Source organism: Danio rerio, chromosome 13 (assembly GCF_052040795.2).
Source record: "Danio rerio strain M-AB ecotype USA chromosome 13, GRCz13ab, whole genome shotgun sequence".
Taxonomy (NCBI): domain Eukaryota; kingdom Metazoa; phylum Chordata; class Actinopteri; order Cypriniformes; family Danionidae; genus Danio; species Danio rerio.
Window position 1 is genome coordinate 45,699,239 of NC_141033.1, and position 25,973 is coordinate 45,725,211.

General features: G+C 34.3%; 1 protein-coding gene and 2 long non-coding RNA genes across 12 annotated transcripts in view; 2 read left to right on the forward strand and 1 right to left on the reverse strand.

The window, feature by feature from the left end:
• The window catches only part of cdh23 (cadherin-related 23), a 495,141-nt gene that overhangs the window by 329,080 nt on the left and 140,088 nt on the right, over positions 1 to 25,973 (forward strand). For both annotated transcript variants that reach the window (XM_087277778.1, NM_214809.1), the window contains 5 exon segments: positions 12,584 to 12,691; positions 18,975 to 19,164; positions 20,645 to 20,790; positions 23,971 to 24,190; positions 24,275 to 24,427. In XM_087277778.1, coding sequence (XP_087133904.1) covers positions 12,584 to 12,691; positions 18,975 to 19,164; positions 20,645 to 20,790; positions 23,971 to 24,190; positions 24,275 to 24,427 — 817 coding nt within the window.
• On the reverse strand, positions 1,473 to 11,708 carry LOC147841181 (uncharacterized). Of its 9 annotated transcripts, XR_015506293.1 has the most exons (15): positions 11,595 to 11,708; positions 11,157 to 11,320; positions 9,890 to 10,057; positions 9,543 to 9,604; positions 9,194 to 9,272; positions 8,812 to 8,887; positions 8,440 to 8,515; positions 8,040 to 8,116; positions 7,627 to 7,702; positions 7,258 to 7,335; positions 6,815 to 6,890; positions 4,564 to 4,654; positions 4,387 to 4,438; positions 4,099 to 4,177; positions 1,693 to 2,460 (listed from the first exon to the last, which is right to left on the reverse strand). It is a non-coding gene; the product is annotated as an uncharacterized LOC147841181 (long non-coding RNA). The 9 variants fall into 9 exon arrangements; XR_015506296.2 differs by lacking the exon at positions 4,564 to 4,654 and having other exon boundaries at positions 1,473 to 2,460; positions 7,258 to 7,323; XR_015506295.2 differs by lacking the exon at positions 4,564 to 4,654 and having other exon boundaries at positions 1,473 to 2,460.
• LOC147841182 (uncharacterized) lies at positions 1,693 to 5,902 on the forward strand. The gene is made up of 2 exons (XR_015506358.1): positions 1,693 to 2,776; positions 3,455 to 5,902. It is a non-coding gene; the product is annotated as an uncharacterized LOC147841182 (long non-coding RNA).

The window sequence follows — 25,973 nt, forward strand, 5'->3', positions numbered from 1 at the left end:
TATAAATGACAATTAAAGGCTCAGAATCATTCATTTATTTTCATTTTGGTTTTCTCTCTTTATTAATCCGGGGTCGCAACAGCGGATTGAACCACCAACTTATCCAGCACGTTTTTATGCAGCAGATGCCCCTCCAGCTGAAACCCATCCCTGGGACACATCCTTACACATACACACTCATTCACGCTCATTTACTACGGACTATTTTAGGCTACCCAATTCACCTGTACCGCATGTAGGAGCACCTGGAGGAAACCCACACTAACACAGGGAGAACATGCAAACTTTACACAGAAATGCCAACTGACCCAGCCAGGGCTCGAACCAGCGACCTTCTTGCTGTGAGGTGACAGCACTACCTACTGTGTATCAAATAAACAATAAGTATTTGCAATCGTACCTAAACAAATACAATTACTGTAAATTTTAAACATTGCTGAATAACAGGAGTGTCGAAATACAACATCATTTGATAAAACAACAATATAATAATTTAACAATACATTACGTGTAAAGCAATTTTATATTTAGACAAGATTGCAATAATTTACTTTTCATTTGATACAGTTTCATTTGAGCATCTTGTAATAAGTAGAAATTAAGTCTTTTTTTTCCTGTATATAATGTAACTGAGCCTTATATTGTCATTTATAATGGATTTATAAAGCATGAATAGCCCTCGCTTTAGATTAGATCACAAAACTGCATGAAGATGAGTTCATAAAGCATTTATTAACATACTAAACAACTTATTATATGCCTGAATAATAAGAATTATCAATGTTATTTTGAATAGTTTATTAATCATTTACTTGCACATTCTGAATTATCTAAAAAAAAAAACACCAACTACTTTTAAATATCAGGTTTGTTAATGATGTATTTTTCATTACTAAATTAAGTATTGCATTATTTACCAAGTATGAAAACAATCATTAAGCACATTATAATTGTGCTTATAAGTCAATAATATTTGTAATTTATATTTATAAATATAATTTATAAACTGCTTACTAATGTCTATTAATGTCTATTAATATAGCGTTAATGCTTAACAAACGTTCAACTAACTATTTGCTAATGTTTCATAAATAATTCATTGTGTGCAGTTATTATAGTGTTACCCAACATTTATATATCTTTATTAATCAGGCATATAGTAATGGTTACTCTGTCTGATAATAAATGCTTTATGAACTCAACTTCATGCAGTTTTGTGAGCTAATGTAAAGTGAGGACTATTGATGCTTTATAAATCCCTTATAAATGACAATTAAAATCTCAGCTATATTCTACACAGAAAAAATAAATAAATTAAAAGGGGGAGTGATTGGCGCGGTAGGTAGTGCTGTCGCCTCACAGCAAGAAGGTCGCTGGGTCACTGGTCTGAACCTCGGCTCAGTTGGCATTTCTGTGAGAAGTTTGCATGTTCTCCCTGCATTCGTGTGGGTTTCCTCCGGGTGCAAAGGCACAGTCCAAAGACATGGTACAGGTGAATTGGGAAGGCTAAATTGTCCGTAGTGTATGAGTGTGACAGGCCCATATGACAGGCTGGCCGGAAGGTGTAAAAAAGTCGTTATCATATGGACAAGTCTAAAACTGAAGGACTTGTTCCAAAAAGAGCCGACCCCGCAATCATACGGGACTAAGGCCAAAGAAGATATATATATATATATATATATTTTTTTTTTTCATTAATTTCAAGATACACAAATGAAACTATCTAATGAAAAATAAATCTTTGCAATCTTATCAAAATATAAAATTACTGTACAGTGCAAACATCACAGAAACACTGAAATGAATATTGTCATGTTGTTAATTGTTGTTTTGAAATGATGTTGTATTTTTATTTTGCAATGTTTAAACTTTACAGAATTTTTTTAATAAGATTGCAAAGATTTATTGTTCATTAGATACTGAGCCCTAAATTGTCATTTATAAGGTATTTATCAACTATAAACAGTCCTAGGGTCACAAAACTGCATGAAGTTGTGTTATTATAGCATTTACTAACACACATGGTTACAATTACTGCCTGAATATAACATGTATAAATGTTTATTTGAATAGTTTATTAATCATTTATTAACTCATTCTGAATTATCTTAAAAACCACCAACTACTCTTATATACAAATAGTTTGTAAATAATGCAATACATAATATAGTAATGAAAAATGAATCAGTAACAAAGCATGAAAATACAATTAAGTCAAGTCAAGAATACAGCGTTTGAAGCTGTATTTATAAACTGCTTCCTAAAGTCTATTTATGTAGAGTTAGTGCTAAACTAATGATGTATAGTGTGCAGTTACTATGAAAGTGTTATTCAGAGTCGAGATTCAGTTTTTAATATAAAAATCCAAAGCTGACCAATCTCTGGTTTTTAGAGCCAATGGTTCAGCTTTCACCACAGCATGTACTTCCTGTTTGCTCCAGGATCTTCTCTTTGTGGGACCTATGGGTGGTTAAAATATAAAAAAGTGGTTTTAGTTGCATAAATGTTCAGTCATTTTTACAACATGTGCTGTTATGTTAGTTTAATATTGTGATAGAAAATGCTAGAAAAATATGTCTTGCCTATTATTAAAAATACTTAAGATGGAGATGGATTAAAAAATACTTACTATTAAATTCAAAACTGGTTAATGGGGTTACACTTTATTCCATAGTCCAGTTTAGACATTCTTCTAACTATGCGTAACTCTGCAACTACGTTAATTATCTCACCGTAAAGTATTATGTATTAGAGTATTTGCATACTTGCATAGAATGTTCAATAAGACTAACGCTCATCTGATTATCAGTAGATCAGTGGTTCTCAAACTGTGGTACGTGTACCACTAGTGGTACGCGGGCTTCCTTCTAGTGGTACGCGGAGGAATGAAATATGTCATGTACATGCTACATATATTTTAAAATTTATCAAAAATGATGTATATAATATGCCATATATGACATATAGCCTATATTTCTGAGGTAATCTGCCACGTTTTTTTTATCTGAGCAGAGTTGTAGCTGCTTTACTGAGCCTACTACGCTACTGTATTTCAATACTGCTCATTTTTGGTGGTACTTGGAGAGACAATTTTTTTCTGAGGTGGTACTTGATGAAAAAAGTTTGAGAACCACTGCAGTAGAGTATTAGCAGACTGTTAGCTCAAGTTTAGCTCAAAACACTACACTGTAACACATATCTGTTAATTACCAGTTCCTGTATTTTGTGATTTACGAGTGTTTTTTTTTTTGGTGGTGAATTGCATTATGGGATGTTGATCTCTGCTCTGTGCACTTTTGATGTTGAAAATTCAACTCTACAGTTTAACAAAGTGACTTTTACTGACATTTTAGTAGTTTGAAATAATATAATGTATAAGAAATAATATATAGCAATAAATAAGTCTTTAGAATAACAGAAAATGTACTGGCAGTTTATTACAAGGTTTCTGTAGCATAATATACAACAACAACCCAAACAAAAAGTCACTTTTTTTTACTTTTTAAGATTAAAAGTTGTTGGAAGAAAGATCAAGATCCCATAATGCAATTCAAAAGTCAAACAAACAGATTTCATTAAAACATGAATCACAAATTATGAAAAACTGCTAATTTAATTATTATTACTTATTTTTATTAATTTTAGAGTGTAGAGTATTAGCTGACAGTTAAGGTTACCTCAATAAAACTGACTCTCATTGGTCTCAGTAAATAGTACAGCAGACTGTTAGGTTACGCTCAAAATTAGTACAATATGACTAACTCTTAAATAAATTTAGTAGAGTATTAGCAGTGTTGATTCTAACAGACAGTCTATTGGCTGTTAGTTGACAAGTAGTTGCAGTTACTTGTAGTTAGTAGTAGTAGTAGATTATCAAAATAAAGTGTAACCAGATATGCAATTAGTATATTTTTCCAAAATATTTAGCAATATTGTTTAACTAACATGAAATGAGACATCAAGTGCGACTGTACTGAAATCATCATGGAAGTAATGTGCTTCTGTCCTGTTTTACCCTACATGTTATGTAAATGAGCTTGTGCATTTGGACTTGTACAATAACACAAGTCAGTCACAAATTAACTTTAATGATCATACCTCTCTTTTTTTGTGAATGCTGGGTCTGCTTCACTATCTTCACAGACACTGTACCATGGTGATGATACTTGAGGGGACTCTGAAAGTAAAAATCAAGTCTGAGAGTTGACTTCTCTGCATAAAGCTTACCAAAATATTTATTTGATTTTGTGTTGTTCTTTTTAATGGGTAAAATCGTGTGATGGTAGCTTAAATATAGTTTTCAAACATAGCACATACATATCATGATAAAAATTAACATTCTGAAAAAAGAAAAATTCTGATCAGAAAAATAAATAATATTTTTACCTTTTAGACTGGACTTCACCTCCTCCAAAATCACGATCCACTGTAACTTTCTCTGAATGTAAAAACCCACACAAAAATACATCATTTAAAACAATATGATATATGTTTGCAAATACAAATGTGTATATAACATCCAGAAAATCTGGCACTGTACTACATGTTTGTGTGTAAACCCACGATTTGATCAAGATTCCACCCTTTAAAATCTGCCGAGCGTCTGTTTTCAAGTCCCAGAAAAACTGAGTTGTGGGAACAGAGCAGTTCTCTTCTGCAGTCATACAGTCATAACACACACATACATATGAAGAGTTTGGTTGCAAAATGCGATAAACGGCATTTTTTGACATTTGGATTTTATTATTGGAAATCACTGTTCAGATGTACCTTAATCTATGTGTGAATTGCTGCCATTAATAACATTTAAGAATGCACATTTTAGGCCAAGTACAAAACGTATTTTTTTTTCACAAAACGCAATTTCCGTCAGACCAGTTTCTTTACAAAGTGCGATATAACAGTTAGAGAACGTTCAGGATGCGGCGCGAGCTTAGCATCCCCTGGGAAGAGGGTCATCACCGGTGAAGTGCTCAGAGTTTGCTCATTGATTTAGCGATAGAAGATGAAGTCTTCCACTTCACAAAAATTTATAAAAAGGCCACAAAAGTGGACCAGAATAAGATACTTTTGCGTCAACAATACACAAATGCAGCAGGGAACGAGTCTCCGCTGATGTCAAGAGAAGGCCTAGGAGCGCCTTTTTTCCTACTCCCCATCACAAGATACCTGTCTGCAAGGCGACATTTCTAAGTGTCCTTTATAAGTTTATTTTTTAAATAATTTCTTACATGTAGCTGAGTAGCCTATCTGAAGATTTATTTATGCGGTTGCCCCTTATATTTATAATTAATTCTTGTTGTTGTTGATTTATTACAAAGGAACTTAAAGGGCACATGTTGTTATGGAGAAAACGGTTTAGCTTTTTCACAACCAAATAAATAAGCTATTATTATTATTATTACAGTGAAATAATTCATTAAATATGACATAGCGAGGCAAGTTTGTGTCACAGACTCAGCTCCGCCCGCTCTAATCATACAGGTTTGGTTTTCTGCAGCGGTGTGGAAGGAGCCGCCCTCCACTCTTTCTGTACCAAGCTAAAGGTCATTTATCTAACTAACTTAATCTTACTTATCAAACAAAACATTGATTCACTAGCTTTTGGTAATGGTATTAATGTAGTATAATATAGCCTAAGGTGGATGTAGCGTTTTGCAAAAAAAAAAATAAAATAAAGTCATGTTATGTTGTGTACATTCTGGCCAAATCTAACTTAGAATCTTATTATTATTAATCAATCTTTGCATATATTATTCCATATATTTATGGTGTATAGTTTTTTTTTAACCAATTTAAGATGTTTGACAATGTGGGTTGGATTAATATGAAGCATTTTGGCATGTTTTTTTTACTTAATTATAGACATAAAATTAAATAAAAAATATCCTGGATTTGAAAATTTTGTGTTCCAGGCCTTCACTGAGCTCAAGTTATAGTTTAATGTACAAAAATTGTGAATGAACTTGACTGTTAATGTCATGAAAAATAATGTCAAAATAACCAACATTTTTTTAAATGGATATATCTCGTTCTGCAATGAAACTCTTCATATACAGTTGAAGTCAGAATTATTAGCCCCCCTGAATTATTAGACAGCTTGTTTATTATTTCCCCAATTTCTGTTTAACGGAGAGAAGATTTTTTTCAACACATTTCTAAACATAATAGTTTTAATAACTATTTCTAATAATCATTTCTAATAATGGACTTATTTAATCTTTGCCATGACGACAGTAAATAATATTAGACTAGATATTCTTTAAGACACTTCTATACAGCTTAAAGTGAAATTTAAAGGCTTAACTAGGGTAATTAGGTTAACTAGGCAGGTTAGGGTAATTAGTCAAGTTATTGTATAACGATGGTTTGTTCTGTAGATTATCGAGAAAAAAATATAGCTTAAAGAGGCTAATAATTTTGTCCCTTAAATGGTGTTTAAAAAAATGTAAACTGTTTTTATTCTAGTCAAAATAAAACAAATAAGACTTTTTCCAGAAGAAAAAAATATTATCAGACATAGACAGCAGTACTCAAGGTTCGCGGTCTCCACTATGTCAGGCCTTACTGTGTGTGTATTGAGGACTAAGTGTGTTTAACAGCTTCTCTAACATGCCTCTGGTCCCCACAATGTCAGTGCATATGTTCACCAATTAGGACACACACCCTGTTTCATTTCTATATTTTGATTAAGTTAAATAATTACAATTAAATACACCACTACTACAACAACAACTACTATTACTACTACAACTAATAATAATAATAATAATAATAATAATAATTGTTATTATTATTATTATTATAAACACACCTCATCAGAGTTGTGGGTCTCCTACTGGAGCAGAGCAGTTCTCTTCCTCTGTCATATGGTCATCCTTCAATAAAAGCTGAAAAAAATAAAATATATATATATATATATATATATATATATATATATATATATATATATATATATATATATATATATATATATATATATATATTAGTTAGACAGTAGTACTCAAGGGTCCCGGTCCCCACTACGTCAGACCTTACTGTGTGTATTCAGGACTAAGTGTGTTTCACAGCTTCTCTAACATGCCTCTGGTCCCCACAATGTTACACTAGTGCATACGTTCATAAATTAGGACACACACTCTGTTTCATTTCTATATTTTGATTAAGTTAAATAATTACAATTAAATGCACTACTACTACAACAACAACTACTACTACTACTACTAATAAAAATAATAACAACAACATTAAACACACCTCATCAGAGAGTTGTGGGTCACGTACTGGAGCAGAGCAGTTCTCTTCCTCTGTCATAAGGTCATCCTTCAATATAAGCTGAATATAAAAAAAAATTTATATTAGTTAGACAGCAGTACTCAAGGGTTCCGGTCCCCACTATGTCAGACCGTACTGTGTGTGTATTCAGGACTAAGTGTGTTTCACAGCTTCTCTAACATGCCTCTGGTCCCCACAATGTTACACTAGTGCATACATTCAAAAATTAGGACACACACTCTGTTTCATTTCTATATTTTGATTAAGTTAAATAATTACAATTAAATGCACTACTACTACTACAACAACTACTACTACTAATAATAATAACAACAACAATAATAAACACACCTCATCAGAGTTGTGGGTCATGTACTGGAGCAGAGCAGTTCTCTTCCTCTGTCATAAGGTCATCCTTCAATAAAAGCTGAATAAAAAAAATAAAAAATATATATTAGTTAGACAGCAGTACTCAAGGGTCCCGGTCCCCACTATGTCAGACCGTACTGTGTGTGTATTCAGGACTAAGTGTGTTTCACAGCTTCTCTAACATGCCTCTGGTCCCCACAATGTTACACTAGTGCATACGTTCATAAATTAGGACACACACTCTGTTTCATTTCTATATTTTGATTAAGTTAAATAATTACAATTAAATGCAGCACTACTACAACAACAACTACTACTACTACTACTACAACAACTAGTAATAATAATAACAACAACAACAACAACAACAACAACAACAATATTAATAAACACACCTCATAAGAGAGTTGTGGGTCTCGTACTGGAGCAGAGCTGTTCTCTCCTTCTGTCATATGGTCATACTTCAGCAAACCTGAATATAAAAAATATATATATTAGTTAGACAGCAGTACTCAAGGGTTCCGGTCCCCACTATGTCAGACCGTACTGTGTGTGTATTCAGGACTAAGTGTGTTTCACAGCTTCTCTAACATGCCTCTGGTCCCCACAATGTTACACTAGTGCATATGTTCATACATTAGGACACACATTCTGTTTCATTTCTATATTTTGATTAAGTTAAATAATTACAATTAAATGCACTACTACAACAACAACTACTGCTACTACTACTACTACTACTACTACTACTACTATTACTAATAATAATAACAACAACAACAATAATAAACACACCTCATCAGAGTTGTGAGTCTCGTACTGGAGCAGAGCAGTTCTCTTCCTCTGTCATATGGTCATCCTTCAATAAAAGCTGAATATAAAAAATATATATATTAGTTAGACAGCAGTACTCAAGGGTTCCGGTCCCCACTATGTCAGACCGTACTGTGTGTGTATTCAGGACTAAGTGTGTTTCACAGCTTCTCTAACATGCCTCTGGTCCCCACAATGTTACACTAGTGCATGGGTTCACCAATTAGGACACACACTCTGTTTCATTTCTAGATTTTGATTAAGATAAATAATTACAATTAAATGCACCACTACTACAACAACAACTACTACTACTACTACTACTACTAATAATAACAACAACATTAAACACACCTCATCAGAGTTGTGGGTCACGTACTGGAGCAGAGCAGTTCTCTTCCTCTGTCATATGGTCAACTATCAATATAAGCTGAAAAAAAATAAAATATATATTAGTTAGACAGCAGTACTCAAGGGTTCCGGTCCCCACTATGTCAGGCCTTACTGTGTGTGTATTGAGGACTAAGTGTGTTTCACAGCTTCTCTAACATGCCTCTGGTCCCCACAATGTTACACTAGTGCATACGTTCACCAATTAGGACACACACTCTGTTTCATTTCTAGATTTTGATTAAGTTAAATAATTACAATTAAATGCACTACTACTACAACAACAACTACTACTACTAATAATAATAATAATAATAATTATTATTATTATTCAATTTAAACCCACCTCATCAGAGGGTTGTGGGTCTCCTACTGGAGCAGAGCAGTTCTCTTCTTCTCGTCATTTGGTCATACTTCAATAAAAGCTGAATATAAAAAACAAAAAATAATAATTAGACAGTAGTACTCAGGGTTCCCGGTCCCCACTATGTCAGACCGTACTGTGTGTGTATTGAGGACTAAGTGTGTTTCACAGCTTCTCTAACATGCCTCTGGTCCCCACAATGTTACACTATTGCATATGTTCATAAATTAGGACACACACTAAGTTAAATAATTACAATTAAATGCATTACTACAGCAACAACATTCACTACTACTACTAATAATAATAATAATAATACTAATAAACATACCTCATCAGAGAGTTGTCGGAGCAGTTCTCTTCTGCAGTCATATGGGCATCCTTCAATGAAAACTATTTAAAAACAGCTTTGTTATATAAGTCATGTCATGACTATAAAGCTTTCATGACAGTCTTATGAACCCCCCTTTAAAGTAAAGCATTACCCAATTAATTAAACTTTTTTTTACCCATTAAGACAAGAAGAAGATATTAAGAGATTGATTTCATTATCTCTTATAAATGATGCAAACTCTTTATTTTTGAACAGATTTACCCTTAATCTATATTAACGTTAAAAACTCTTAGCTTTGCTGAATGTATTAAGGATTAATGTATTAAGTGATCAAAATGTCAAACCTTTCTCCAAGGCCAATCACATGCGCCATAGTCAAACGTTATTTCCTCTCCAAAGAAAATATCCCTGATTGCAAAAAGGCACAAATGAGGTTTTCTCTGAACAACGATCTTATTGACAGTGCAGTTAGGGTGCAGATCGTCCTCATGATCGGCATCAATGCTGCAAAACTAAGAGAAAAGAGCAAGCAACATTTTAATTATGCCCTCTCATAGCAATAAAAAGCTAAACTATGGCATGAATACAAACAGAATGAATATAATATATACATGTACATTTGAATGGGGAAAACACTTAACCACCTGTTCTTGTTTTACCATATAAAGTCAAACATAAAGACAGTATTTTTATTAATATCTCATCTATGCTTTGCTTCCACAAGCTCTATCATTTGTACTCAACCACAAAACTTCCTTTAATAAATGTGGACAACGCAAACTCTGACCTAAAAGATTTAATGAAACGTGTAGGGTTCAAAAACTACAAAAACCTCACATTAGCATCCTCTCTGTGTGTGAATTATAAATACAGTAAACCTTTTGAAGTGGATCAGAACCTTTCCTCAATGTTGTTCTAATACTATTGAACACCTGTTCTTCTTTCTTAGGACAGTTTTAAAGAACTTTTTTCCACTTCAATTGTTTACAGGTCACACTTTACAATCAGGTTTTATTAGTTAATGTACTTACTAACATGACCTAGTAATGAACAATGCATGTACAGCATTTATTAATCATAGTTTAACATTTACTAATGCATCATTCAAATCTAAATTCATGCTTGTACCAGTAATAATGCATTGCAATAATTAATGCATTGTGCGTGTTCAACTAGTAATGAACATCTTTATTTTCATTAACTAAAGTTAAACAACATGAACAAATACTGTAATAAAGTATTATTTATTGTTCATGTTAGCAAATGCATTAACCATCATTAACTAATTTAACCTTATTGTAAAAGGCTACCAGTTGACAGCAAATAAATAAATAAAACACACACAGTGAACATTTATGTACTTTTATATATGTTTTACACTAAGTTGGAGTTTATTATAATTATTTATCTAAAATAAAACGTTTCTACACGTCATAGAACAATAAATTAAGTACATTTCTAGGACCAGATGGCCCCACATTTTAATTATAACCTCTATATTACTACATTAACGTATAAATAGTATATAATAGTGTTATTTCAGGATTAACGTTAAATGTTTAAAGCAATTAACCATTTAAAAAGTATGATACAAGAACTATGAAAACATACCTTAGTAACCTTCTATATATTCGGTTTCCAGTGAATGGGTCTTGTCGGTGGAGCTGGTGATGTGTTTCTCCGCATCTTTTAATGGTTTTATCCTCCGTCGATCCATTTAGCCGCCCGGTGATTGGTGACTGTCTGACCGCGGCTCATGCACTCCACCCCGGCCTCTGACTCACGTAGCACCGGGCAGTTAGCACGTTAGCACATTAGCGCGAGTAACTTTTACTCGTGTAAACAAGTTAAATTACATACCGAACTGTAGTTTGTGTCTTATCAGTGTTATATTAATACGTAATTTGAAACAACATCGATTAAAACACCCAGGACATTCGTTAAAACATTTAATTAACTATACCTGATAACTGTCAAAATATGCAACATAAGTATTTGTCATAAAACCGATTTCATTACATTATGATGGTGAAAAACATTATAACTTACCCGAAAATTCGATTAATTTGATGATAGATCTTAATTAAGTTGATTAAAGTCGGATTCATTTATGAGATCTGCGCATGTGCAGTAGCCAGAGTGTGTAAGTGTGTGTCAGGGTGCAGTACCGCCATCCGACTACAGGACCGCTATAGAGCAGTGCGCCGACACACACTTACACACTCAATTCAGGTAAATGGTCAAGGTGGGGATCAGTGAAAAAAACTGCACTAGGCATATCAGCTACGCCCCCTGAGTCTTTTAAAGGCAAAACATGGTGGGGACCGGGCGATCGGTCCCCACTATGGTTTTGGTCCCCACTTTGTGAGTGTGCTATCATGCTGAGGTCCCCACCATGTAATAAAAACAAACACACACACACACACACACACACACACACACACACACACACACACACACACACACACACACACACACACACACATATCTCTCATTCGCGCGTGCGCATACATACACACACACACACTGCAACAAACAAGCTAAACACAGCATCGCGCTATTTCATTTACACACATACATACGCGTGCTCACTCTGGAGTCGGGAGCGATATTGCTAGACAGCCCGCTCCCGTCCCAAATTAAACCCGTTACCGACCGCTCCCGTGATTTATTTGGAAATTTATACCCGCGCCGTAGAAATCTGGTCGGGTGCAGACCTCTACTGGAGGGCCTGTGTCCTGTAGTGTTTAGCTAACACTAATCAAACACACATGAACCAGCTTATCAAGCTCTTACTAGATATGCTAGAAACTTCCTGGCAGGTGCTGAAACAAGTTGGAGCTAAACTCTCCAGGACACTGGCCCTTCAGGACTGAGTTTGAACACCCCTGGTCTAACTGTTATTATAAATACATTCCCTTATTTATAGACAATTAGGGTCTGTTGTCACATGGCTGTTATTATTCTACCATATTCAATCAAGCTAATGCATTTGAGATTGTTTAAAGTGATTTAAAGCACATATTTGTTTACTGTAGGTGAACATCACTGTCCTGGACATAAACGATAACGCCCCGGTGTGGCGGGATGAGCCGTATCAAGCAAACGTTGTGGAGATGAGTCCCATCGATACTGACGTCATCACTGTGAGTGCACTGATCTGACCTTTATCCTCCACAATGACCTTTTGACCTTAGGGTTGCTTACAAACATGTGCTCTTTATGGTGACCTATCAAACTGACCTTTGACCTGCGCAAGAAAGTTGCTTCTGATGAACTCATTCTTTCACTTCCACACAACTCTCAGCTTGTACACAAATATAAATAACTTGAATGAAAATTTCCCCTAGAATTGTTCAGAAAGCCTTGTGTAAAGAACTGACTGTCATTTTGAAGGTGGATTTTTTTTTCCAGGAGGCCTCCAACAGTAGGGTTACATACATCCAATGTCCAAAAAACGCAGCAGTTTTGTCATAAAACTAGCCTGATCTCATGAGGAAACATAAATATTTTACATTTTGTTAGTTTAGTGGCGAATTCGTATGAGTTCAGTCATAGGAAAATGTAATCTGAGAATTGAACTAAATACAAACAGGAAGTGCAATTTCAGATTTCAATTAAAGATTACAAGGGCACACAATTTTTTGTTCTTTAATTACATGCACAGATTAATTGTTCACTTCAAAACTAGCAATGTAAGCTAACACAATCAATATGTTAGTTTTTATTTCGTGTGTGCTTTAATGGTAGTTTCGCTTTGAGGAGCCTAGTTAAGACACCAAAAGGCTAAAATCTCATCATATAGGATGCGTGTAGAATGAAATAAGATAGAGAAACAGCAGCAGATCCTAAAGTCAGCAGGTAAACATAGTTAGTGTTATTGATTTTGAGTGATAATGTCTTATAGTTTGTCTCTGAGTCAAATCCCCCCTGTACCCAGAGGTGCAGGTTTCCATCTCGTCTCTGTCTGGAGAAAACCCGTCCGTCCCTGCCTTTGATCGGCAGGAGTTTTGCTGAATTCAAAGTGGGCTTTCACCTCCATGTCCTTGGAACATTTTACAGAGCTCTCCATAATATGCTCCTATTATTCTATTGCTTGAAATCACTTTTTTTCTCCTTTGGAGAATGCATAAATTATGGCGGATGTTAATGTCAGTCACGCCATTTCTACTTTTAGTTTCAGACTGCACTCACTGGGGCCATTCAGAAGTGGCTAGAGGTTTCCAACTGGTCTAGCTTGCACGAGTCAGGGTTTGTACGGCTATCATTTCACTAGGAAACAACCCCATGTTTACCAGGTAACAAGTGGTTGAGTTCTACACTATTAGAGGCACCAAGCAGGACTGCAATCATTACAATGCAGAAATGCATCCCTTACCTACATGTTTTGTCTTGGTTCTAGGCCAGATATCTAAATATTCTTAAATTAAGAAGCTTTTTCTAGAGAAGCAAAAAAAAATATTTAGTTTTAAGAAATAATATGCTAAAATTAAGTATGTTTTTTGTTAAAACTAAATAATAAAAATAATCCAGCAATGGGGTAAGCTAAATAATCCTGATTTTTGTTTTGACATGATCATTTAGCATATCCCATTGGCAGATTATTTTGCTTGCTTTCAGGAAAAACCCACTTCATTTTGGCCTACTATTTCTTAAAACAAGATGTTTTTTTTTTTTTTTGTATGTCTACAAAATACTTTTTGATATAAAAATTTGTAGATATTTGGACTAGAACCAATACAAAATGTCTAAATGTAACTGAAGGATGCTGGCAACTAGGAATGCTCAGAATAACCGATTAACCATTAACCGAAAGGATGCATTTGTAATCGATTAATAGGATCAGTTAAACGATCAAAAAATATTATTTTATATATTTTAAAAGTTTGGCTGCTAGAGGGGCTGATCATAGTGAACGTGCTTTTTTTTGTTTAGAGGGGCTTTTTTAAATGGTTTACTAATGGCCGCAAGTGTTTTATGCGCTGCTTCTTCACCTCACAGGACAGTAACACCTGCAAACACACGTGATGTATTTTGTCAAAAAAGCAAAATGAAAAAAAGATATTTCTTGTCACAGTTTGACACAGACGAGTTGACAAATCAGCGCTGATGCTGATCGCCTCTGTACTGCCTTCAGCCGCGTCATAAACGCGGGTTGGTAGCCTAATTGGTAGCCTAATCTACCAATCGAACAAATGCAAAGTTTTTCTTGATTTTTGTATAATGATAACTTCGCACCAAACTGAGGCTTTCATTTTACAGCTTATAAAACATGCATGCAAAATAATGCAAAATCATATGTAAACAACAAAATTGTTATATGCTATGTATTAGCCTATACTTTACAAAAAGTCAACATTTGAGCCTAAAGGTTCATTGTCATATCCTTACATGCCACGGGTGCACACATGAACTGCGAGTGAGACAGATGAAATAAGTCATAATCATAATTAAGACATAATCTTTAAACTAATGACTTCCATTAAAAAGAGTTGACAGAGGATTTATAATATACTAACAACGGAGCATTATTAAATGCATTTTTTTTCCCGTGGAGCGATCTATTTGAGGTAGCGTAATATTTTTATTTGATGGAAGAAAAAAACATGATTGGACAATCAGCATATGCCTGTTCTTAAAAAGGATTCAGTCAGTGTTTTTGTTTTGTAATCTAAATTTGTCATTTAAGTAAAAAAAGATCTATAGCAGGATTTAATTATTTTTTTTTGTTTAGTTTATTCTGTTTTTCCATGCTGCTGAAAACACTGCAGGTGGGAGAAGATGCTCTGTTATGTTCTGTATGCTGTTTGCCTGTAAAAATAAATCAGTATTTTAAAATGCAATATTTAATGTGTCACTCAAATTAGGCATGTCAATTATATATATATTTTTAAATTAAATTATATTTTAATATTAATCTGTTAATGGTTAATATTAGGTTAACGAGCGGCGGAAAAACAGAGGAAATATATGTAGACTTGTAAATGAGATTTTTAGTTTTCCGAAAAGTTGTATTTGTTTGTTTTTAGACATAACTCAAAGCCTAAAATATGATCCAACTAATGACTAAATTATCTAAATAGTACCCTGAATATCTTTTAAAGGGATCATGTTATGCTTTTTTACATGTATCAATTTTTTTATGTGTAATTTTGCTGTTAGAGCAAACAAATCAGCCTGAGTGTAACCACAGACACAGGGACACTGGAGCATTTTAAAGCCACAAAGATGATTTGTCTATAAGCTAACATACAAGCAATCCGTTGATGAAGCTTTGAAATGCTTTAGTGTCCCTGTACACTCAGTAAACAGCAATGAGTTTGGTGAACTGATGACCTTCACTGCCAAATACAGTCATTTCTGTTGAGCAGGTGAACACAGGGACAAACTGCACTGTTAAAGAACGTGCTCAACAGCGCTCAAATGTTAAAAAGGAAATGGACAGTTTGTGTCCATGACTGTTGTGTGTTCAAGTTAAATGTGGTCAGGCCTCTAAAAGCCCTGAATGGTTGGCTTTGCTTGTAAATGTTTAGATGTTTTATGCTGGATCTGTATTCGGCTAAATATGCTCCTGATTGTCTGTTAATTAATAAGCAGGTACTGAACGCCATTAGGCTAGAGGTTTCCGATGACTAATTAAAATGTAGCCTAGAGTCAAGCGCACACTTGATTACCCTGCTGGACACCGTGCAGACAATCAGGAGCAGAACAGAGGATCAAATAGACAGATCCTTTAAATCACAGAACTGTGGATGTAAAAACTAAATCACCTCAAATGTTGTTGTCTATTAGTTTACTTATCGATCAACTCTTTAAAGTAATACTTAACCTTTTATTTTGATGTTATGTACTCACTCACACTCCTTTACTTCAACTCCTTTTATCAAATATTTATACATACATAGATTACATAGATTTTTTCTTTTGTCTGTGACTGGGATGCTACCATTTCAGGAGGTACTTTTATGTGCTAAAATATGCAATTTAGCTGCCAGTTTTTATTGCAAAGCCCCATTAATAGGACAAAATATGGTAAAATGTGTATTTTTGAAAGTTACCACCCCAGTGACAGATTTTGTATATTTTTTAACATAACTAATTTACATAAGGTGTCATAAGATGTTTTTTAATTGCAAAGGGCCACACGACCACATGACGAAGTGCATTAAAATTCTTTAACACTAGACAAGCCCTTGATTATCCCACTTATTCGATGGTCATTTGCTAAGGTAGGCCTAAGTTTGAACTAGTTTTGCTCTTTGCAGCGCAATACTTTTTGTCCAAATCTTCATCAGTTTTGCCATGTTAGATTTTTTAGTTCCTCCACTAAATCAGCAGTGACAGGTTGGCAGGCAGACAGACAGAGATCATGTGCATGCTGTTTATACTTTCTAACGCTATTAAGATGCGATTTTGTCAATCTGATTACAGGTGGACAAGTGAGACATTCCCAGTCACACCTGGAGTGTGTTTCCAGTCAAATTCCCAGTCACACATGTTTCTTTTGTCTATTTTCCACCACTTCTCTTATGAGGAAGGATCTGTACGTACGGTACACTGGCTTTCTCTTAATGTTCGCGGAAGATAGGCTACCTATTGCAGAATTTCCGCGATTTACATTTCATAATAAACATACAAATCTTATTAAAAGTACCATATCAATTAAATACACTTTAGGTATATGTTACTTTATTCTTTGGCTAATAAGTTTAAAGATATATATATTTTTTTTGCTATCAACTTTAAGCCTTTACACTTTATTCTGTTTAGTTTTAACATGCCGTTTTTATAAAGTCAGTTTAACGAGTATTTTTGAACATCTAAAGTAATTAAATAATGTAATTACACCTCTTTTGTATCTAATTATTAGGCTCGGCAAATTGATCTCATGGAATTGATCTAACAAAAAGACCGTGACCGGTGCTTTGAGTAGAATAATGTTACAATTATTAAAAACACAATAAAGCCTTTACAGATGAAATAAAACATTCACAAAGATCTTATGAAACAACGGTTCAAGGGCACATAAAAAGCATTTTGAAGAGAAAGCAGCCAAAGCTTATTACTAAAATCTTTGTTGTTAAATATGTGGAGTATTTAAATATGCGAAAGAAAAAAAAAATTATCAGGACATATAAGAGAACATTCTGCTTTATGTTTTCTTCTTTTTTAAATATTTCCCAAATGATGTTTAACAGAGCAACGAAATTTTCACAGTATGTCTGATAATATTTTTTCTTCTAGAAAAAGTCTTATTTGTTTTATTTCGGCTAGAATAAAAGCAGTTTTGAATTTTTTTAAACTATTTTTGGGACAAAATTATTGGCCCCTTTATGCTCAATTATTTTCAATAGTGTACAGAACAAACCATCGTTATAGAATAACTTGCCTAATTATCCTAACCTGCCTAGTTAACCTAATTAACCTAGTTAAGCTTTTTTAATGTCACATTAAGCTGTATAGAAGTGTCTTAAATATTATTTACTGTCATCAAGGCAAAGATAAAATTTACATTCAGGGGGCTAATAATTCTGGCTTCAACTATATATATATATATATATATATATATATATATATATATATATATATATATATATATATATATATATATATATATATATATTAATCGCGATAGCTGTTATATATTTTTACAATAAATTCTTCAAATTAAATTCCCTAATTAGGAAGAAAACTTAAGCAACACATCCTCTTACATGATCTTACATTTTAAAAATCCTTAGTGTTTAGCCTTGTATAAGTCTACAATTTTATTCATAATGCTCTTAAAAGGGTCTTAAAAAGTATTAAATTTGACTTAAAGAAACCTGCCGAAAACCTGATTGGACAAAAGCAGTGTGAACTTTTTTCTAAATATCTGTCTATTTTATTATTATTATTTTTATTTTTTTTTTTGCTGTGTTTTGATAAGATCATATTGAGCAATAAACGCCACAGTGAGTTTGACCTAGTCTGCACACTAAGCTGGAACAAGTCGGCTTGTTGTAACACTGCAAATCACCTTTAAATTGGCCCGTAAACAAGCCTGAATGAACGCATGTGTGAAATCTCCCTCAAAGTTCAAATCAATTAGATAAAGTTTACATTAGACCCGTGCTCTACATCCTCCATTTAAACTCCCTCTAATCAATGGAGAACACAGTCGTCTGGTCCTTCCTCTTTCAATAATTAAACACCTACAAAACCTCTGTTCTCTAATGACCAATTAAGTGATTTTCAGTGCTTCTCCACCAGCACTCTGAATAATTGATTGGCTCTTTAAAAAAAGAAAAAGCAACAGCCAAGGTTTTCGACAGTTATGTCCCATGCATAAATCTCCCATCATGCCATTCTAGGGAAGAGTTGGTGTGATTTAATTTCTCCACCTTGGGACTCTGTTTTGACTCGTATATCTTCTGTTTCTGTGTGCAGGTGTTTGCTGTGGACCCTGATTATGGTGATAATGGGACGGTGGTTTATTCTATAAATCCAGAAAACCCCTTTTACACCATCAACCGCAACACCGGAAAGATCCGCACCAGCGGGGCCGTGCTGGACAGAGAAAGCCAAGACCCTCGCTCCGCTCAGCTTATGAGGACCATCATTATCTCCGCCACTGACCGTAAGTTACTCTCAGCTGTCTCACAATCGCTCGCTGAGGACTAAATAAAGACACTTTTACAGTCTACCGCACACCTTTAATGACTTTAAAGTCTGCATGAACTGGAAGTTGCGACTGTTTTTTTTTTTTTTTTTTTTTTTTTTTAACATTTTTACTCCAAGCTGATCGAAAGTAGTAAGTAGGCATTTTATTCAGAAAAATCAGGAAAAAGGTTTGGTGAGAGTTATTAACAGACACCTTCTCCTCACCATTTCTGTTTTTTTTTTTTTTTTGTGTTTATTAAATATCAGGAATGTGCAGAGACATTTAGAGATGTCGACAGCCTCATCCTTGTAAACCCACTGGAAGGATCTAGAGCAAATGTAGTGGAGAGTTCTGCATTTATCGTAAAACATTTTAATATGGTATTGTTTTTTTTTTTTTTACAGTATTATTACCAATGATTCTACCTTTTTAATTTTTTTTTAAATAGTTTTTTAACCCCTTTTTAATGTTTCTTGTTGTGAGGCGACCGTGCTAACCACTGAGCCACTGTGCCTTAATCTCACTATTAGCAAATCATTAATTAAGACCATTAGCTTAATAAACTACTAATTGGCTGCTTATTAATAGTTAGTAAGGTTTGGACAGGATTAGGCATGTAGAATAAGATCATGCTTTATAACTCCTAATAAACAAATAATATCTTATTAGTTGCCAGGAAAAAAAGCCAGTAGTTAATATTGTGAATTGTGACTTTTAGTGTTAACAAAGTTTCTACTTGTGTACTCAAGCTTCATAGATAAGCTTTACAAGAAGTGTTTTTAAATACCTAAAGGTACTTAATACACAAGCAGGTATGAAGGCACAAACCTTAAACATGTACCGTTTTTAATTGTCATGTGTGTTATTTCACTAAACTTTCAATTTTGGAGACATTTAAAACAAAATCAGCACTGTACAAAAATGCTGGGTTCCACACAATCAATCTGTGCTGGAATTAAGTTGACTTATTAGTTTTTACAACTTTAAGTTTATTGAAAAAAAAACAATTAGGCTCTCCCCCCAAAAAATCAAGAATCATGTTGTTTCAGCTCATTTTAAATAAGTATTTTAAACAAACACCAAACATATTTTTTGATTAAAAAGCATTTAGTTCTAGATTCTGAAATAAGCATTAATTATAATGTTCCATTATGTTTATTATTTAGCAGATATTTGTATTCCTGTATAAAATGTGCGTACTTTGTATACTGTAAGCTGTGCAGTATTCACCAGATAGTAAGCCTGCACTCCATTCCAAACACACCATTTGTCTCGTCTGTCTTCTCAGACTTTGTTTCTCCCTCTCTTACTGTGTTTTGAGCATTAGTCTGAGTTGTGTTTGACAATATAAACTGACATTTCAGTGTTGAGAATTGCTTCTCCCTCAGTGGATGTAATGACTGGAGAATTCCGATGAGTTTTGTGAGTTTTTTGGTGTCTGTGCTGCCCTCCTCAGGCGGGACTCCTCCACTGCGCTCTTCTGCCAGCGCTACAGTGTTTGTGAACCTCCTTGACCTGAATGATAACGACCCAGCCTTTCTCAACCTCCCGTTTGTCGCTGAGGTGCCTGAGGGACTTCCTATTGGATCGTCTGTGTTCAGGGTGAGCATTTGACTGGCTGACGTTTGTGCATGGACCAATGATATGTTTAATAATGCAAGAGCAAAATAGACCCATTTCCTGATGTACAGTTGAATTATTTTACATTTTTCCCCATTTCTGTTTAAGGAAGAAAAGATTTAGAAGCCATAATAGTTTTAATGCTGCATTTCTAATATCTAATTTCTTATATGGTTGTCATTATGACAGTAGATAATATTTTGGCAGATGTTTTTCAAGATAGTATTCAGATTGAAGTGCAATTTAAAGGCTTAACTAGGTTAATTAGGTTAATTAAGTTAGTTTAATTTAACAGGTTATTGTATAACAGTGGTTTATTCTGTTGCAATCGAAAAATTACTTAAAATTGCTTAAGGGGGATAATATTATTGACCTTAAAAATAAAAACGATTATATTATATGTACAAACTAATATTTCTGTTATAGGAAATACTGTGAAAATGTCCTTAATTTATTAAATATAATTTAAAAAAAGAATAAATATTCCACATGAGGGCTAATAAATTTGACCTTAACTGTATATTTTATATTTAGACCACTCAAAAATACAGATGATCATCACCACACTTTCGAAAGTAATAGATTTGAGATATTAACGTACAGTATCTTCCTGCGTTCGCGTGGGTTTCCTCTTGGTGCTCCGGTTTCCCCCAGGGTTCAAAGACATGCGGTACAGGTGAATTGGGTTGGCTAAATTGTCCGTAGTGTATGAGTGTGAATGAGTGTGTATGGATGTTTCCCAGAGATGGGTTGCAGCTGGAAGGGCATCCGTTGCGTAAAACACATGCTGGATAATTTCGCAGTTCATTCCGCTGTGGCGACCCCAGATTAATAAAGGGACTAACCCGAAAAGACAATGAATGAATGAATAAATGAATAAATGAATGAATGAATAATGAATTATAAAAGCATTATTACTAATCTAGAGTTTTATTTTGCAATATTAATAAATAAAAACCTTGCTAATAATTTCAATGTAACATTAATCACTGTGTTATACTGTCAGCTCAGTTACACCAGTTTTTGTTGAACTTTCATCAGAGAATTCCTAAGGAAAAGAAATCTATCCCAGTTTCCACAAATTATTCTGTAAAGCAATTGTTTTCAATATTAATAAACATAATAAACACCAAATCAGCATATTAGATTTGCACATTAGAACTGAAGACTGGCGTAATAATGAAATATCACTGGAATAATCTACCTTTAAACATTCAAATCAAAAGACAATCACATTTAATCAAATAAATTCAGAGAGATTCAAGAAAGAAAAAACATTAAAGAAATTCTGAATAAAATGTTGTTTCTTTCTTTAAACTAAATGTGAAGAATTATAAGAATATATATATATATATATATATATATATATATATATATATATATATATATATATATATATGAAGAGAAAAAACCTGCTGGAAAAAAGTGCCGTCTGAAATTTCCATCAAAAATTAAAATTTTTCTAAGCCTCCTGTTTATGTTTTGTTATTTCACTTTTAAAAAACATGAAAATCATTTATCCTTTGCTATAAAAGTGAAATTACTGAACTTACAAACAGGAGCCTGATAAAAATGTTAATTTTGGAAGAAGATTTCAGATGGCATTTAGAGGTTTTTGCATCTGAACTTGTATATGCATACACTTGAAGTCAGAATTATTAGCCCCCCTTAATTAGTTGCCCTCTGTTTATTTTTCATTCATTTTCTATTTAATGGAGAGAAGATTTTTTTCAAAGCATTTCTAAACATGATAGTTTTAATAACTCATTTATTATTCTAGTCGAAATAAAGCAAATAAGACTTTCTCCTGAAGAAAAATATTATTAGACATACTGTGAAACTTTTCTTGCTCTGTTAAACATCGTTTGGGAAATATATATATATATATATATATATATATATATATATAGTTCTGAAGTAATTTCTAAATACTGAAACACTGTTTTTTTTTTTGTTTTATTGTTAGAAAATGTACACTTGTAAATATGAAACTTAATTTTAAAAATAGATAAATTAATAACAACTGCCATTATTAGTCATTAAAAAGTCATTTTTTCTTTGATAAACAGAAGCATCATTCATTCATTCATTCATTCTCATTCGGCTTAGTCACTTCATTCATCAGGAGTCACCACAGCGGAATGATACGCCAGCTTATCCAGCACATGTTTTACACAGCGAATGCTCTTCCAGCTGCAACCCAGTACTGGAAAACATCCACACACACTCATTCACACTGACTCACACTGCGGCCAATTTAGTTTATTCAATCCTCCTATAGCGCATGTCTTTGGACTGTGGGTGAAACCGGAGCACTCAGAGGAAACCCACGCCAACACGGGGAGAACATGCAAACTCCATATAGAAATACCGTGTTTCAGATGCCCAGAAGCATTGTTCTACAGATTTTTAACATAACTACAGTGTCAAAAGAATTCCAATTGAGCACAGCGTATTGCCCAGATGACTGCACAGTTGGCTTGTTGTTTTACTGCAGTGATTCCCAAAGTGGGGTCGCGAGACAATTAGGGGGTTCGCTTGGTGATTTCCAAAAATATCATATACAGTATGTTATTAAACTACTACAGTTATCATATTTTATCCATAACCTACAAAAGATCAAAATAGTATTTAATAGTTACGTAAAAAACAACATGCACATAAAAAACATCAGCCTTTACATTTCTTCTCTATTGGATTGTGAACCTTTGGGTTATTATTAACAACACAGCAATAGGATTAGTTGCAGCAGATTGATTTTACAGCACAATGTTAAACTTTGACACCTTTACGGCACTCGCACATATAAATAAAGGCCACGACTGAACATAAAGAAAGATCTCAAAGTGGAGGTCTCAAAGTTAAACAATGAATAGTCTTGTGCTGTAAACATTGTGCCAACCATTCTCATAAAGTGAGATTATTATTAAATTCAATGAATAATGACAAATTTTTTGTGTTGTAAAATAGCTACTTCCTATTGGTGTGTGCGAGTCGTTTTGTGCAATGTTTGTTTGTTTATATCCACCTCTGAGGATAGTGAAGGTCACTAGTCTCTGAAATTGTTATATTGGGGCTGAAAAGTTTGGAAACCCCTGTTTTACTCTCTCTGTAACAAAAGCATGCTGTGTGCTGATGCCCTCTGCTGGTTTCCTCCCTCAGGTGCAAGTGCAGGACCCCGACGAAGCAGCCAATGGTGCTGTAACAATGGCCCTTCAGATGGGCATGCCGAGGCTGGACTTCAGGCTTAACATCACCACAGGAATCCTTGTGTCCACAGTAGTGCTGGACCGGGAGCAGATTGGCCAGTATTATCTGAGGATTATTGCATATGACGCAGGCCAGTTTCCCCGCACGTCCACAAGCACTCTCACTATCACAGGTAAGCACTGCAAAATCACGGCCCACACGTGTTTTTATGCAAATCCTGAATAATCGTAATGTTTTCCACTCTTTCTGTGTGCAGTTTTGGACGTGAATGATGAGACGCCCACTTTCTTCCCCAGTGTTTATAACGTGTCTCTGGAGGAGAGCGTACCCCGTGATTATCTGGTGGTCAGACTCAACTGCACGGATAATGACGCGGGTCTAAATGCAGAGCTCAGCTATTTTATCACAGGTCAGTTCAGGAGGTCACAGGTCAGGGTGTGTAAATGGGTTTTTTGCTGACACAGCAACACTTTGCAATTTTGGCTTGGGACTCACTGTGAGCAGATGTGTCCAAAATCTACACTCCAAAAATTACTTTGCTCCTTGTTGAATTTGCTTATTTGAAATGAGCTGCTGAAACAACACAATTCTTAAGTTGTTTTGAGACAACCTAAATGTTTTATGTTGAATCCACTTAAATTTAGCAAAACAATTAAGTTAACTTAATTGATTTGTGTTGGGAAGGTCATCCGCTGTGTAAAACATATGCTGGATTAGTTGGCGGTTCATTCCGCTGTGGTGACTCCAGATTAATAAAGAGACTAAGCCAAAAAGAAAATGAATGAATGATTGAATGATTTTGTTTTATGTTTTATGTTTTATGCATGGCGGCGGATGATGTATAGTATTTCCGGTGAAATCTGAGTCCGCTGATCATACAGTACTGTGCTACAACAGGAACACTACCCATGTAGCAATGAATTCTGGCCCAGATTTGGCATAAAGCTGGCACAGCAGGCATTCCTCAAGCACTAGCATACAGCATGTTGGCCCGGGTTTGGCAGAGGTGGCACACAGAAAAACTAGTTATAGTTTTTTTTACTCAAAAATAGTTCTTTTTGTTCTATTTTCAGCGTTCAGAGTAAAATGTGTCAGTAGAGTGAGAGCAAATTTACAGAGTATTTGTGTAACTCCTGCCAGAGTCCTTGTGTACCATTAAGGAACAAAGAAAATATACATTTAAAGATCTACATTTATAATATAATATAATATAATATAATATAATATAATATAATATAATATAATATAATATAATATAATATAATATAATATAATAATATCTGTCTTTATGGCAGCACACAAGGCTTGGGCCAGATGTCAGATGTAGCATGTGGCCTAGATGTTAGAATTTAATATGTGGGCCATGTAAGTTTGGTTTTGACCAAATCTTGACCAACATTTAAATTGTTTTTGAGTAAAGAAAAAAATTCTACCAATCCAATCGCTGTAAGAAAATGCATGTCCAAAGCCCACCTAAAGCACAATGCTTCATGGGTTTATTAATTTCATTGCACACCAACATATCTGAGACTTGGCCCAGATATGGTCCATGTTTGGCTCTTGTCTGAAAACCAGACTTGGTCCAGTCATGTACTGTAAATCAGTGGTCCTCAACCACCGGGTCTCAGACCCTTCTTTAAATCCTGTTCATGTACACTACTTGATAAGTTTTGTTAGCAATCTCAGTTGTAAAAGCAACAAATAATAATTTGACTTCTAGTTGATCATTTGGAAAAGTGTCAATAGGTTGATTTTTCCGATGAATCATCTGTTGAGCTGCATCCCAATCATCACAAATACTGCAGAAGACCTGCTGGAACTCGCATGGACCCAAGATTCACACATAAGTCAGTCAAGTTTGGTGAAGGAAAAATCATGGTTTGGGGTTGCATTCAGTATAGGGGCATGCAAGAGATCTGCAGAGTGGATGGCAACATGAACAGCCTGAGGTATCA